Raw genomic sequence first — 15,141 nt, forward strand, 5'->3', positions numbered from 1 at the left:
ACTTGAATGCTACTGTATTAATCATGATGGAGCTGCCAATTACAATGCAGAACCTCTTGGTAGTACTCCTTGGTGATGGTTGTGCAGCGTGGTGCGTAATCATTATGAATCCCACAACAGGAGTCAAAGGCGATGGTGAACATGACTTCGATAAGGCATCTCCTGTATACCAAATCATCAGTCAAAATCAAATAAAAAGATCCAATTCTAATGCTCGACTCGTCTGCAAGTTCTGTGATTTGATGATCCTGCATCACCCAAGTCATTACTTGGTCAGTCTCATTTCTGGATGTTGAGGACCTACCAGAATGTGCTTCAATCTCCATTGATGTGCAGCCATCTTTGAAGCAGTTGTACCACTTCTTTATTGGTGTGGTGCCTATTTCTTCTGTTCAATCCTGCGGATTATTTTCACTTGGAAATCACTAAGCTTCACACAAAATTTAATGCAGCAGCATTGTTCAAGTTTTTTTTTGCCATTTGTCAAAAAGGAAAATGTGACAGCTGCAACTAGGAGGAATAAGATGGGTCTGGTGAGCTGGACCATAGGCAGGGCCAGGGCCGTCTTAAGAGCATCATGGGCCCCCGGGCCAAGTGATGTTTTTTAGACCCTACTTTGAAAATTCTTGAAAATTTCAACCACTTCTCATTTTCGTGAGTCCCTTTCCTCTTGAGGCTCCTGGGCCGTGCCCGGGTGGGCCCATGCGTTAAGACGGCACTGGGCAGGGCAGCAACTAGATGCTTGGTCACCCAGGGCAAGCATGCATTTTGACGTCCCCTTGTAATGTTGGAGAGGTTTCAGAATGAAATTTGCGCACCATCGGGTCCAGCGCCCTTGGCACGAGACCAGCCTGCTCCCCCCTAGCTGTGGCCCTGACCAGAGGGGCATAAATTCCAGCATTTAACCTTTCCTTTCGCATTAGAAGAGAGCACAAAAAATGTGTGCTTGCCCTGGCTGCCAAGCATCTAGTTGCGGCCATGGCGGAAGCACTCACCAGTCATTCGTCGCAGATCCTCAATAAGTGGGAAATTCCGCATTCATCCGCAGTCTGCAGATTACTGGTAGCTTCTGCAGGCAGGAAAAAATTCAAGCATACACACTAGGATTGTTTACATACATGCATTAAACCCTGCCTACCTAGCTTTATTAGCATGAAAAATTATGGTCGAATACTTTTTGAACAAACCTCGTATTTTCCACATATCCTCTCAAAAACAACAGATTGCATTTTAAAAATCATAAGATTTCTGAATATATATCTGTTTTGCATAGAAGTATGAAATAGGAATAGGCCCATCCTCTTTTGACTAAAGAATAATTTTCATTGCCCTCTGACTTAATTTTCACATCAGGGTTTCATTGCAATCCCACATTAGTTTTTAAGCACATTAATAATGCTATCTCTTCATAATTTATTGGTGAAGAAACTATTGGATAATGAAAGATATATTAAAATTATTACCAAGAAGAGGTTGTTTGATGCACACAGTCAAAGCAGAAGCTAGCCGGTGAAGAGTTTTACCATCAGCAAGTGAATCGACATTCTGTTCTAGCAAGCATACTGCAAGTTCTATACATGGCTGAGAAACTATTGATCGGTCAGAAATCCCATTCTCATCATCAGATGACATTATTGGATGAACAGTAAAACGCCAACCCCACAGCATTGAATCACTGGAGCTGCACTGACTGATAAACTTCCAACGCACTTCGTTTCCTAAGCAATGTAATTCTGAACACCAGTCGGTCCATTCCCTTCCTAACAGATAAAAATCAGAAAAGAAATTCAAGACAACATTCCAACAATTCAAAGCGATTGATATATTTGATAAACATTATTCAAGTTGCATTAACAAAAACAATTGATCTGATTAGAAGTAGACAAAGTGGAAAGTATTATCCAAAATAAGAAAAAAATTAATTACCAGTTAATGTTCATTACCCCAGTAGCACATCGATATAGAACGACATAAAGATTTCAATGCCATTCGTTGTCGTTTACCGATATCATGGCATACATTTGTCTGTATAGTTCAACGTCTAACTATATTTGACCCGACATCATTCAACATCATTTACCGTATCGTTTGGTGTACAAATGGCATATATTTATCGACGTAGAGAATCTGACGCCGACCTATATCTCACCCAACATCTTTCGATGTCGTTTATCGATATTGTTCTACGTAAAAATATCATACATTTGTCTGCATAGTCCAAAGTTATCACGACAGAAATTTCTACGTGTCCAATATCGAACGGTATAGAGAAAATGTGTTCACTCAATGAATGCCAAAACATCTTATTTTTTTCTCAAAAATAATTTTACTTTCATTTTTACATTATTTCGTTTAGAAGGAGAATATCAGGCGATAATTAGTCTCTTTTAAAATAATCCAAATTTTTTCGTACATCTTAATGCTGAAATCACCACCAAGAATGATGAAAAACCACGTTCTCATTTCCCCTCCCTCTCTCCCAACAAGCGTTAACAATAAAGAAGGAATCACCATTTTGAAAGTGGCGTTGTTACAAGCTGCGAATGCATGAGATTTAATGTTTTTTTTAAACAAAATTATAGTATTTATTGAAGTATGAAGAAGTGTGACAAAATAGTGGATGCCGAAGATACAGTTTATAGAAAAAGTAAATATTATTTTATTGCTTTCGAACTAGAGGATAAATTTTCGAAGACATTTTCAATATTTGTTTGGTTTTTTTTACCGTTTTTTTTTGTTATTTAAATTTATAAATCCCCTCCCCTCCTGCTGGGTTGTGATCTTTGGTGAGCCCCCTCTCTCTCTCCATAAGGAATTTACAGTGTGAAAAAAAAAAGGTAAGGGTTGTCCCGGGCAGGGCCGGAGCTAGAGGGGTTGCCAGGCAGTTTTAGGTGAGAACAAAAAACACTGGCTGAATTATGTTTGTCCCGGGCAACAAAACTCCTAGTTACGTCCTTGAGACTAGAGCAGAAGGCATTGGAACCTAGGGGCTGAAGCTGATTGAGCTCCCCAATAAATTTTGTGCTCAGCACCCATCTGCACTCCTTCCAATAATTCAGGAATATACAATGCAACGCACCATTCCGCCTCCTGCGTACGGGCATAAGTCCCATACATATGGGACAAATAGGGATTTTCAGTCCCTCTCAATATTTTCTTCATGTTGGCACCTCTTGTACCCAGTTTCAAATGGGTCTCTACCGTGGATCAGGGTCCCTTGGCCAGGATCTTTCAAGAAGCCCTTCTATATCTGTCTAAGGAATAATTTATTAGTGTTAGCAGACATCCACGCCCGAGCCGGGATTCGAACCCAGACCTACCCAGCTAACCTCTGACAGGTTAAGGACTGCAACTGCAGGCGGCCTTACAATATTTAAAATGTAGCCCATTAATCAGTCTGCCCCCCTCAAACTTTTTATTTTCATAATAATAACTCTTTCAAGAGGGGCCCCAATTAAAAGTCTGCTACGAGAAGCCATACTACAGCACTGCGATCATATGGGCATCTTTTTCATCCTAAGCACACATCTTGGATCAGGGCCCCTAGGCCAGGATCTTTCACAGGGCTCTTCTATAACGAATCTATAGCATGAAAAAACAAAAAAATGATGGTAATTACCCAGGGCTGAAACCATGCCAGCCCTATACCCTTGTGGGGGCCATGAAGCTGGACCCATGAGATATCAGGGCAGGATTTTTTATATGGTTTTCTATAATATATTTTTGTATACAATTATATGGTTGGTGCCTTCTGCGGCCATAGTTCACAGAATTCAAGATCCGGCCCTGAAGTATGTAGGTACATATCAAATATGAACATGGAAATGTATTATCTGAAATCTGTATACTATACCTATTTGAAATTTTACATTCTATGAGTTATACATGACTGAAATTTCAATACAATGATATATTTTACTCTCGGGTATTGACACCATTCCATCGTGTTAATATATTTCATCAATAATAATAAATCATGTACAACAATAAGTACTTTTCTCTCGTTCCTTGAACATCATTAAATTAGGATTTCATTGTTTATGATATTTTATTTTAAATGGAAGTTATAATCTATTTGTATATATAAAATTGGTTTTCTCCGTGTGTATGTCTTTGTTCTCTATACAAATCTACAACTTTAGATAGATCGTCATCAAATTTTGCATATATACCAAACGGGACCCAACTTGAGCGATAGGATGATTTAAAAGTGCCCAAAATGGGCAAAAAAAAACTGTTGGGCAACAATGGTTCCTAGGCCTCAACAATCACTTTCGGAATGTTTACTTTGGTTTTACCGTGGTTCCCTAGCATGCGTTTTTGACATGCATGTGCCTTTACAATGGTTTGTCACTTCTTTAAATGCTGCCAGTATTATGTATAAGTTTATCTCTTTATAACGGTCTGTCACTTTTTCAATCCTCCCAGCAATTGAAGAAAACCTGGGCAAGTTCTAAATAAATTGAAACAATATATTAGAAAGGTGATTAATAATTTTTCTGTGCAATCAGTTATAAACTAGTCAGAAGTTGTGCATTAGATAATTATAATTATCCCTAATCCTGCAATAAGTGATTATTCTACTTGATTAACATTTAAAAAAATGTCATTATCATGTGATCTAATCTGCTGAAACTGATGCTAAACTACCATGATGCAAACATGGTTAAAAATAATAAATTTGTATAATACAATAGTAATGGTAATTTTGTATACATATCCATATATATGCAGTATATAATATTATTATTCTCAATATTGTGGATCTATATGCCGCTATTGTAAAGGGCACTATGCCCATTTTCACCAATATGGGGATAATAATATCAATTTGTAGCATTTTCATTATACTATACGTAGGTATGGGACACTAATTTCTATTTCAATAAATAACAGAGATATTCACTTCAATGTGAATTGTTCAATTTCTCTAAAGAAAACATACTGAAAGAAAAAAATCTTCAAAAACTGCTATCCTGTAAAATTTTTATTTGTGACATGGTGCCCTTTATCTCTGACATACAAATCAGAACCTTCATTTCAAATTTTTCTGGGGGGGGGGGGCAAATAACATACTGAATATCATGGGCGGAGATACGGGTGGGGGGCATTGCCCCCCAGCGTCAAAGGTAAAGTTGACTGATCTAATGTATACATGCATATATGAATTGACATCATCATGCCCCCCCCCCCCCAGAAATAATGACCGTGGCCCCTCCAGACTTCCAGGTCTATCTCCGCCTATGCTGAATATATGTACATATAAAATTTTCACCTTGTTTGTCTATTTCTATTTTATTATTTAAAGCCAGGATGAGAGAGAGAGCCTCATCTCTCCAAATGACAGGACTGATAAGATTCCAGCCAGGGGGCTTGGCTTCAGGATGGGATGTAGGGGAGGCATGCCTTCTTGGTGATGTTGAAAAAATGTTTATTAGCACATTAACTATAGATCATGGCCTCTTATATACTAAGCTGGTCTCTCAGACCAGGATTTTTTACGTGGTTTTCTGTAGTGAATTTTTAATGTAAAAACTGAACAATGATTGCACACTCTGTCAGCTCCTCTTCCCCCTCTACATGCAAGGGGGCTATGTGTAAATTTTTTTCAAATTATGTACATGAAATATATTAATATACATATGTATTATTTGAAATCCATACACTACCTATTTGAAATTTTAAGTTCTACGATTTAAATATGACACAGAGAAACTTCAAAATACAGTGATAATTTCCTATAAAATTAATTACTCTCCTGTCATGGCACACTATCCTATAATATTGATATATTCCACCAATAAATCTTGTACAATGATGAGTACTTAAACAATTAAAAAGGGAATTGATAACCTTTCCTTACAATCAGTAATAAACTAGTCAGAATTTATGCGTTAGATAGCCTGATCAAGATCACCTATAATCCCTGCAATAAGTTATTATTATACTTGGTTAATATAAAGAAATGTCATTATCATGTGTTCTAATCTGTTAAAACTGATGTTTAACTACCATGGTGTGAACATGGTTAAAAAGGGTAAACTTGTATAATACAATAATAATGTTAATTTTGTATAACTCATAATGTAATTCCAATGTATGTATATATATATATATATATATAGTACATGAAGTTCATGCATTGAAGGGTTAAGCACTGCGAGTGATTCTGCAGCTGCTTGCTATAGGATTATCCAGAGGGGGGTCCTGGTCCTTGCTTTGTCACTAGTTTGGTAATTCACGTGCTTGCTCATGCTTTAACTCTTTACCTACCAGAGGGGTGAAAATCTATGGACCCTAGAATTTCCGAGAGCTTCTTCGAGACAAATTTCTTTCCCCCCATATTTATTTCATCTATTCTTCTACTGCACATTGTAGAACCTTTCGCAACAATGACTGGATTACTCGTCGAAAGCAAAGTATTTCAACGCTCTCTTCTCTGACCAAACAAAGCGAACGGGTATGGAAAGAAGATTCGTCTTTCTTCACACAGTAAATTTCCTGTGATGCAAAGTTTTGGCTACTTATGCTATTTGCCATAACCAACTTCGCCAATTGTCCTCATCAACGGCATTTTGTGACAGCAGAAATCGGATTAAACTTATTAATCGATAAAGATTTAAGAGGCTGAGTGACAAAATATTTTACGACCTACTGTTTTAAACAGAATATGTATCAAGACAAGATGACGAAAACTAGAGAAATGTAAAGCTTAAAAATAATCCCTAAACTAATCACATTACAGAATTGTGTGGACCATTGGCGTACGCAAGGGGGGGGGGAGGTGAGCCAAGATTATAGTGTAGGATATTTTGCAGGAAAAAAAGTAAAAACCCCTCCCCAGAAGAAAAAAATCTGAAAACCCCCTCGAGAAAATTCTGCGTACGCCTATGTTGTGGACATTATTGCTTATAACTAGTAGCATGTCTGTTAGTAGAATACATAGTTTAGTAGACTATATAAACATCCCACAAATTTTTAAACCTTATTTATCACACAATGGAACCCAATACCAGACGCATTGGTGGTCAAAAAAAGGTGCCCTGGGAAATACACGAGAATAAAGGGAGATTTTCTCTAATACAACACCTTTGCATTTCCCAACAAAGTATTTAATCTTTGAGTTCTCTAAATTACACGCCACTTGGGGTCAGCTAGCTTGTCAGTCCAAGGAGCCCCAAAGCTGTCTTTCACAATAACGCAAAACGTATTCACGAGACAAAAAGTTTTTCTTTTTTTTGCTAGTAAACTACACTGTATTATTCTTTTCTTAGTTTTACTGAAGAGCCACATGTACGTACCCACAGAGCCGTAGTTCTCCACTCCCAATCTATGAATCGATAAAAAAAATCCTCTTTTTTGAAAAGAATTTTAAATGCCATGTTTCCAGATAAGTAAGGACCTCCCAAATTCCAATCGCAGTAGGAAATCATTCAAATCATTTTGAAGCCCCGAATCTTTTCACCGCAAGTCTTTCTGTTTTCAAGAAGTCTTTCTTTTGCAGTGTCCTGCCCATGGGCGAATATTTTCCTTAATCCAGCCGTTGTTTTGATACAAACAGAACGAGAGCTAAAAATGAAAAGAGATGTCCAAACACGAAAAAGTAGCAGGATAACAAACAGCACAACAAACCGATGGTGAGAGCCACAACCCAAATTCTGCTATTGTTACAAGCATATATGTATTGGGGTAGTATAGGCCAGGCCAATTTTTCTTGGAACTCGCCTGTATAACAGCCCTTACTTATCTTCTCATACAACTATTGTCCACTTTGCGATAGTGAATTCTTCAAGCTCAACCCTCTGTCAAGTGGATTAGAAGCGGAAAATGTTGGAGACAAGGAGTGGTGTTTATCAAAATCTATTCTAGTTTTGTTATCATCAATTTTAAGCCGGCAGGGCAGTGTTTCTCAAAGTGTGCATTGTGGCTCCTAGGGGTGTTCCCACTTTTTTGTGAGGGGCGTCACGACGAGCTGGAAATACTGATGTGTATGTGTGCGCCTATTTATGCTTTGAAGTGGTTCCTTTATGGATGTACAATATCTATACTAAATTATTTTGCGAGCCACAGATGAACTATGAACAGGGCAAGGGAGGCACGAGCATGACCAACACCCACTAGAAAACATAATAAACCCACTAGAAAATATTAATTAAAAAAAAACTTCCACTTTCTGTTGATTTTTTTTCTCTGTAGGTGTGTGATATGAAACTTGATTGAGAAAAAATTCATTTCAGTTATAAATTTATTTTCCTAAAACCCATTTTCAAGGAGGAAAAGGATAATTTTTTTCTGTGGCTCATATTTTCAATGGTTCTGTGAACCTAGACAAGTACAGTGAATTTTTTGTATTTTTGTCTGAACTTGGGGGGGGGGGGGGGTGCGAGTAAAATAAAAAAATATAAATATATATAATCTAAATTCATCTAGTAAAACGTTGAGGCAGAAATATTTCATAGCACCAATTTTACTCGCGGAATAATAAATGAGTACGGTACATATATCAAGTCGATTCCACAGTGTGTAGCGCAAGCAGTCGCCTAAGTTTAGTGACGTCACGAGCTCGTGTTGCGGCCTTGAAAATTCTCTAGTAGATGTTGGCATGACCTCCACAAGGGTAGAGCTGACAGGGCACCAGCCCCGGGGTCCGGGATGATTCTTAATTCCCCCCCCCCTCCCGCATAAGAAGGCCCGTGATGCAGGAGATACGAGCCAATCTGATTCAATATGGGGAGGGGGGCATGGCCACGAGTGACGAAAGGTTGAGAACCACTGCAGTTGGATGTGGAAGATGGAATTCGCACTAAATCCAAAACAAATAAAAAATAAAAATTTCCCTTTCAGTTTTACCGATATTTAATTACTTTTTTGATGGAACATCTTATTTTCTTGGCGTGCGTATGTTTTGCTAGAAAAACACAAACAGCTAGAAAAAATAGGGAAAGATCGAACTTCAGTAATCTTAGTTCTAGAAATCATTTGAAATTGTACGTAAGTTAATTAACAATAACGACAGTGATGTGCAAATACAATAATATTTAGTTGTCTTTTCCGACATTGATTCCTTCAAAATTTAATGGGTCCGATGTACAGTGCATCTGAACTTTTTGAGTGTTTTATAAAAAAATGTCCCAAAATAAAATTTTCGTAAGTTTTTAATCACAAAAAGAAATTAAGATATTCTGATATATTAAAATTAATGTTCTTTTTTTTTCTATTGTATTACGGAAAAAATTCTTCGATTACTAATTAAACCTATAGCTAGCTGGCGGATCTTTTACTAGTTTCAAAGAAAACGAAATAAACTTTCAATGAAAATCAGAATGTTGGCGAAATTTCAAAAAATAGTAACCACGCCTCTTTCTCAAAGCTCATCCGAGGTATTGTCATTGTCAATAGTCATTCTTTCGCAGGCAACTAGCTGTAAAATAATCCTCTTTCTCCGACAAGAACCCCACTCAGCAGCCATCAACAATCCGTCACTGTGCCCCGCCCACGGAATAAACGAATGTGAAATGCCTATCCCCCCTACCTCGGCCGGCTGGGCCGGATCTGGTAGTCTGCATGACAGGCCGGATCGACCGGATATAGTAGGGAAAGAGTTAAGCCAATCTTTTGCTCATTCCTGTGATTGCAAACTCACTAAGTCACTCTTTTGCTCACTCACTGACCAAGTTCCTTGCTATTTGGGCATAAGCAGATTTATTGAGGGTTATACAAAGTTCGCACCCTTATCCTATTCTACAAATTTTCTTGGCCACCCATTTCTAAAATTTGCCACCCTGAACTTTATCCCGCTAAGCCTCCCTGTAAATACACCAATGGGATTATCATGAAAGAAACATGGCTGGCTTTGAATATCCCTCATATCATGTATATGGCCTTACTACGTTGAAATAATCAATGTTTTTACATTTTACAATTGTACTGAAACAGGGTATTGGAAATGTTTTATACCAGTGGGTGCTCATCTTGAGCTTCATGTTGAAAAAATCAGATTTTAGTTATTTATTTTGTAAAACCTTAACATGAAAAATCCAAACAGGTCCCCAAGTAAAACTAACAAAAAGTAATAATTTGAATTTTACACAATATGTTTTCAAAGAGGTTTATTTGTCTGTAGTCTATTTATACAATTACATACTATTTTATAATTTACAATAAAATAAGTACATTTCAATATCAATTACAACCCATTCTGTGAGGCTACGAGTAAAGATTGAATTTTATATGTAACTTCTATAAACTTTCCTGCTACAGTATAAATAAGGAACCCACTGAAATTTCAGGATACAATTTAAAGAATAGTCATAAGTACGGTATAAATGAGTTTGTTTTCCAAGTTACAGTATTTCCTTTCTTCAATTACGTTTGCGTTTTTGTTAACATGACTGTGGATCTTCTGTATTAATTTTTGTTTCAAAAAACCATGTTTTGAAAAATTTAGAATAAAAATTAATTATCAGATAACTTTTTTAAAGTAGACAATTCCTAGAAAAAGAAAGTTAGTTCATTAAATGAACAAAATATTGCTTTAAATCTTGACCTTGAGTGAAATTCAAGCTGAATATATGCTTACATACACACACATAGTTCATAATTTTTTTTACTACATTTTGTTTCATAGAATAAAAGTAAAACTGAATTAGTTCTACAGAGAAGAATCCAGTGAATTTCTGTCACTTTAAAAAATTCAAATCAATCCAGAAATCTGATTTGTTTAACATGAAGCTGAAGACGAGCACCTACTGGTATAAAACATTTCCAACATCCCTGCTCCAGTACAGTTGTATCAGTAACTATTATTTTTTGTGGTATTCATGTGATTGGGTTCATGTCTATGAGATTATTGTAATGTTAGAAAATGTGAATTTTTCACACCATAGGGATTAAGTTATCAAAGATATTGGTGGGACTCCAGCTCAACATTTTAATACATAACTATAAGCTGCTATCACAATATGCTCTTAACAAATATATTGGATTGCTGAAATTTTTCGCTGACATGAGGCAGGCAATTCCAATGTCTTACATTTGTCTTCGTCATCTTGTATGATCATCTGACCTGAAGCTTCTGTATACATGCTGCTTGTGAACATTCCTCTGTGGGAATTTCTACAAATTACTATGTAATCTCTGTAACATGGACCATGTGGGATCCCATAGTGATTCAAATAATTATTGATGTGTCTCTAATTGATATTAATATTAAAAAAATTCTTTAAAAACTAGTATATGGAGCAAAATTAAATAATGCCTAATAAATTTCTATTTGTGCTTGTTTTATATCTTGTTTGCTCTCTTCATTTAATCCACAGAAAACTAGAACCAGTTTTATTTAAACAGGTCATATACAACAAATTACACGTGGTGTGCTCGAATTGCCGGAATCTCTAGGATCTTATACGTATATAATGTAAGGTAAATGTGTCTGTAATAGGTTTAAGTTTCAAAAAATATATTTCAAAGTCAAAAGTTATAAGAGAAAACTAAGTACCCTTTTTCGATCATATACCAAGCCATATTCTTTCAGTTGCCATTTGGTGTTCAAGCTGGAAGCATTTTTGGAAAAAAACAGTTGGGAAAGGAATGCTACTTTCACTGATTATTGGCACATTTCATTTTGCACTAGGGAGTAATTATTTCATACCATTGTATTCTAAATACAAAATCGATTGTGGTTTAAAGGCATTAAATGGAATGTACAGTTGAAAGGATGGCCTATTCTAGGGTCTCAATCATTTTCACATTATTCCAATTTTATGATGTGCTATTATTGCAATTAGGCCTACCAATCTTGCTATGTGTATATCTTCCTCCTCTGTGAACAATTTTAAATATATTTTTGCCTTCAAGAGCATACTATAACTTTTAAGAGAATTATTTTCTATCCAAATATGCAGATATTAAGACAAAAAAGAACGAGACGAAATTCCTGCAGAAGCAACTTCTCAAATGGCTAAATATAAAATAAAGAAGCAATGAAACTTAGAAAATATTATAATAAGTAGAATAAATCTCGGCCATAATAATTTAAAATGAAAATTTGACTTTCTGGTGCTCTTTCAGAGGTGATTTTTTTTATCCAAAGAATAAACGTCTGCTCTTCCAATTTGAACTGTGGAAATAATACAATAATACCTGGACATATTATCTAAAAAGATAGATATTTTTATATATGAACAAAACAACTATTATTTTTCCTGTCAATCTCAAACATTGAGCAATTTTTTTTCTTATATTTCTTGAAACACGAATATGAATTTATGTATTTTTGAGAATTTCTTATATGTATAAGATCCTAGAGATTCAGGCCATTCGAGCACACCACTAGTAATTTATTGTATATGACCTGTTTAAATAAAACTGGTTCTAGTTTTATGTGGATGAATGAAGAGAGCAAAGATAAAACAAGCACAAATAGAAAATTATTAGACATTATTTAATACTGCTCCATATACAAGTTTTTAAAGAATTTTTTAAATATTAATATCAATTAGAGACATATCAATAGTTATTTGAATCACTATGGGATCCCATGGTCCATGTTATAGAGATTACATAGTAATTTGTAGAAATTCCCACAGAGAAATGTTCACAAGCAACATGTGTACGGAAGCTTCGGGTAAGATGATCATACAAGATGATGAAGACAAATGTAAGACATTGGAATATAAATACATCTGTATGTATTTGATAAATATTTTTTTAAACTTTTCATATCAAAGTAGGTAGATACTTTCCTTATTAATGTAATTTGTTGATCCCGGTGAAAGTATTAAATGTTCGTCTTTGTGACGTTTTTTGCTAATAATTACGTAAAATAATGTGAATAAAATAAGGATTGCAGTCAACCAGAGGAAACCAATTCTGAGCTACCTCAGATACCAGAAACCTCGTTTAATAGAGACTATCCTTGAATATTTGAAGAAAAAAAATTAATCCAAACCAGGGCTTATTACAACAATTAGGTTGTACAAAATATTGATTTTGATAAATTTATATGCAATTTGTTTCAATTTTATTTTACTTTTCCCTCAAGAATCAGTGGGCGTCTTATAATTTGGTCCATACTACATTTTGTTTTTCCATAAAATAACGTGAAAATATTTTTTTTAATTTCCAACATTTGGTATAAAGTTATTTTTTATCGTCATAAAACAGCTTGAAGTTTTTGATATTTTTTACTTTGCTCCTTGTGATTTCATTAAAATTTAAGAGTGTCTTATACCTATGTCCCGCACTGCACAGTTCCAACATGTCAAGATTTGATGGATGGATATAAGAAATCTCAATACATTTTCCTAAGTGACAAAAAATCCAAGTATCATTAACATTTAAACATGAGCATTGAATACATAAAATTAGAAAAAAATTCAATATTTTGCCTCCATGATTGAGCATGACAGCTGCTGAATGAATGAATGCCAGGGGCTCTGCCACCAGACTAATCCCGTCGCCTAGATCTCTTACAGTCCAGCTTCGTCGTAGAGTCTGAAACAATGTATGTGTACCTAACAGCATGAGTGTGTATCTGGTATTGAGTCTGATTTTTCAGTGCTGCCATCTATGCTTCAAATTGTGAGTAAAGTTTAATGATTGAATATTTGTAGCGTTGTGGGCCTGTTACTCTCTGTGGCGAGACTTTTTAACGGGACGATCGGTTCGCATTCGTGTCTCAAAGTTGGGAGAACCACAGAAAACCAACTTCAGCTGACCACCAAGCCGGTAGGGTTCAAACCCAGATCCTCGTGATGCGAGTCCGTCATTATGACCACTCGACCACCACAGCAGCAGCATGACAGCTGCTGTATTAACCTGTAACTTGTAATATATGTCATGAGAAGTTAAAATTATAATCTTTCAGAAAAAAATTTTAATTTAAGATTTATGCCGATGATTCTGTATTAATGTATTCATGTGATGATCTTGACAGCCTTAAGAATCATATTAACCATGATTTAATATTAATTCAAAAATGGTTCTATGCTAATGATTTAAAATTAAATTTACAGAAGACAAAATAAGTCAATTTCAATCTTATGCAATCTGATTTACATCTTAATCTTAAATTTCACACCCTCGCTGGTGATTTTCAACCTCATTGTCATTGCGATGCAATTCAAGAAGTAAATACTATTAAATACCTGGGTTTAAATGTAGACAGCAACTTATAATGTAAATCTCATGTCCATGAACTACTTGAAAAACTTTGTTTTGTTTTATATTATTTTTATTATATAAGTAAGAAAGTTTCCACTAATGTCTTAAAACACCTTTACTATGCTTGGTTTTATTCACTTATAAGTTATGGTACAATTATATTGGGTGGTGATTATAAAATTAATTTATTGCCTTTATTTTCAATACAAAATAGAGTTTTCAAAATTTTGAATCGGGGTCTCAGTCTCGTTCTTCTACAATTTTTAAAAATCTTAATCTACTTCCTTTATGCCATAATGCTCTTTCTCGTATTATTCTGTTCTTAAACCGTAATAAAGGCTTATGGTTAAAAGAGTTTAAAAGAAAATGTTTCCAAGCGAAGACCTCATATGATTTACTGTATTCCTACTTTTAGGAAAGAAATTTTCATAAACATTTTTATTATTTAGCTCCGAAATTATATAATTCACTACCACTAAAAATACAAAATATACCCACACGCGCGGCATTTAAAAAATCATTATTCAAATTATTAATTTCAATAGACAATGTAGACTCTTATTTTGACCTTTAGGAGGAGCAATAAAATTTATTCAATTTAGCTTTGCCTCTAATTATGTATATTTTTTCAATTAAAAAATATTGTTCTTGTTTGTGTTTATCTATGTATGTGCAAGTTTTATTTGTTTTCATATATTTTTTATCTAATGTTTTGTTTCATTTTACATTTCTCACCATGCATTAAGAACTTTGTCTTTTTTGTGTTGTGTATGTTTTTCCGTTCTTGATTTTTTATCTTTATGTATTTTTTTTATTTGACAGTGATAATTTTGTCTCTTTTATGTTGTATATGTGTCTTTTTTTTAATGTTTCTGTTCATGTCGTATGCTTTATATATTTCATTCATTAATTATCATGTAAATTTTCAATCATCCATACACAGGCATCACAGCCTCTGGATGATGCATGTTTTTTTTT

At 35.0% G+C, this 15,141-nt stretch overlaps 1 protein-coding gene across 1 annotated transcript in view; it reads right to left on the bottom strand.

Moving 5' to 3' along the window:
• HERC2 (E3 ubiquitin-protein ligase HERC2) overlaps nt 1-15,141 on the bottom strand; it is a 645,607-nt gene that overhangs the window by 123,356 nt on the left and 507,110 nt on the right. Inside the window, exon 64 of the mRNA XM_089238586.1 lies at nt 1,464-1,760. Within this exon, the coding sequence (XP_089094712.1) occupies nt 1,464-1,760 (297 nt within the window). The remainder of the gene's footprint in view (nt 1-1,463; nt 1,761-15,141) is intronic.

This window comes from Pholcus phalangioides, unplaced genomic scaffold, assembly GCF_987345545.1.
Source record: "Pholcus phalangioides strain wild (caught in Gottingen) unplaced genomic scaffold, Ppha-v1.0 ptg000011l_1, whole genome shotgun sequence".
Taxonomy (NCBI): Eukaryota; Metazoa; Arthropoda; class Arachnida; order Araneae; family Pholcidae; genus Pholcus; species Pholcus phalangioides.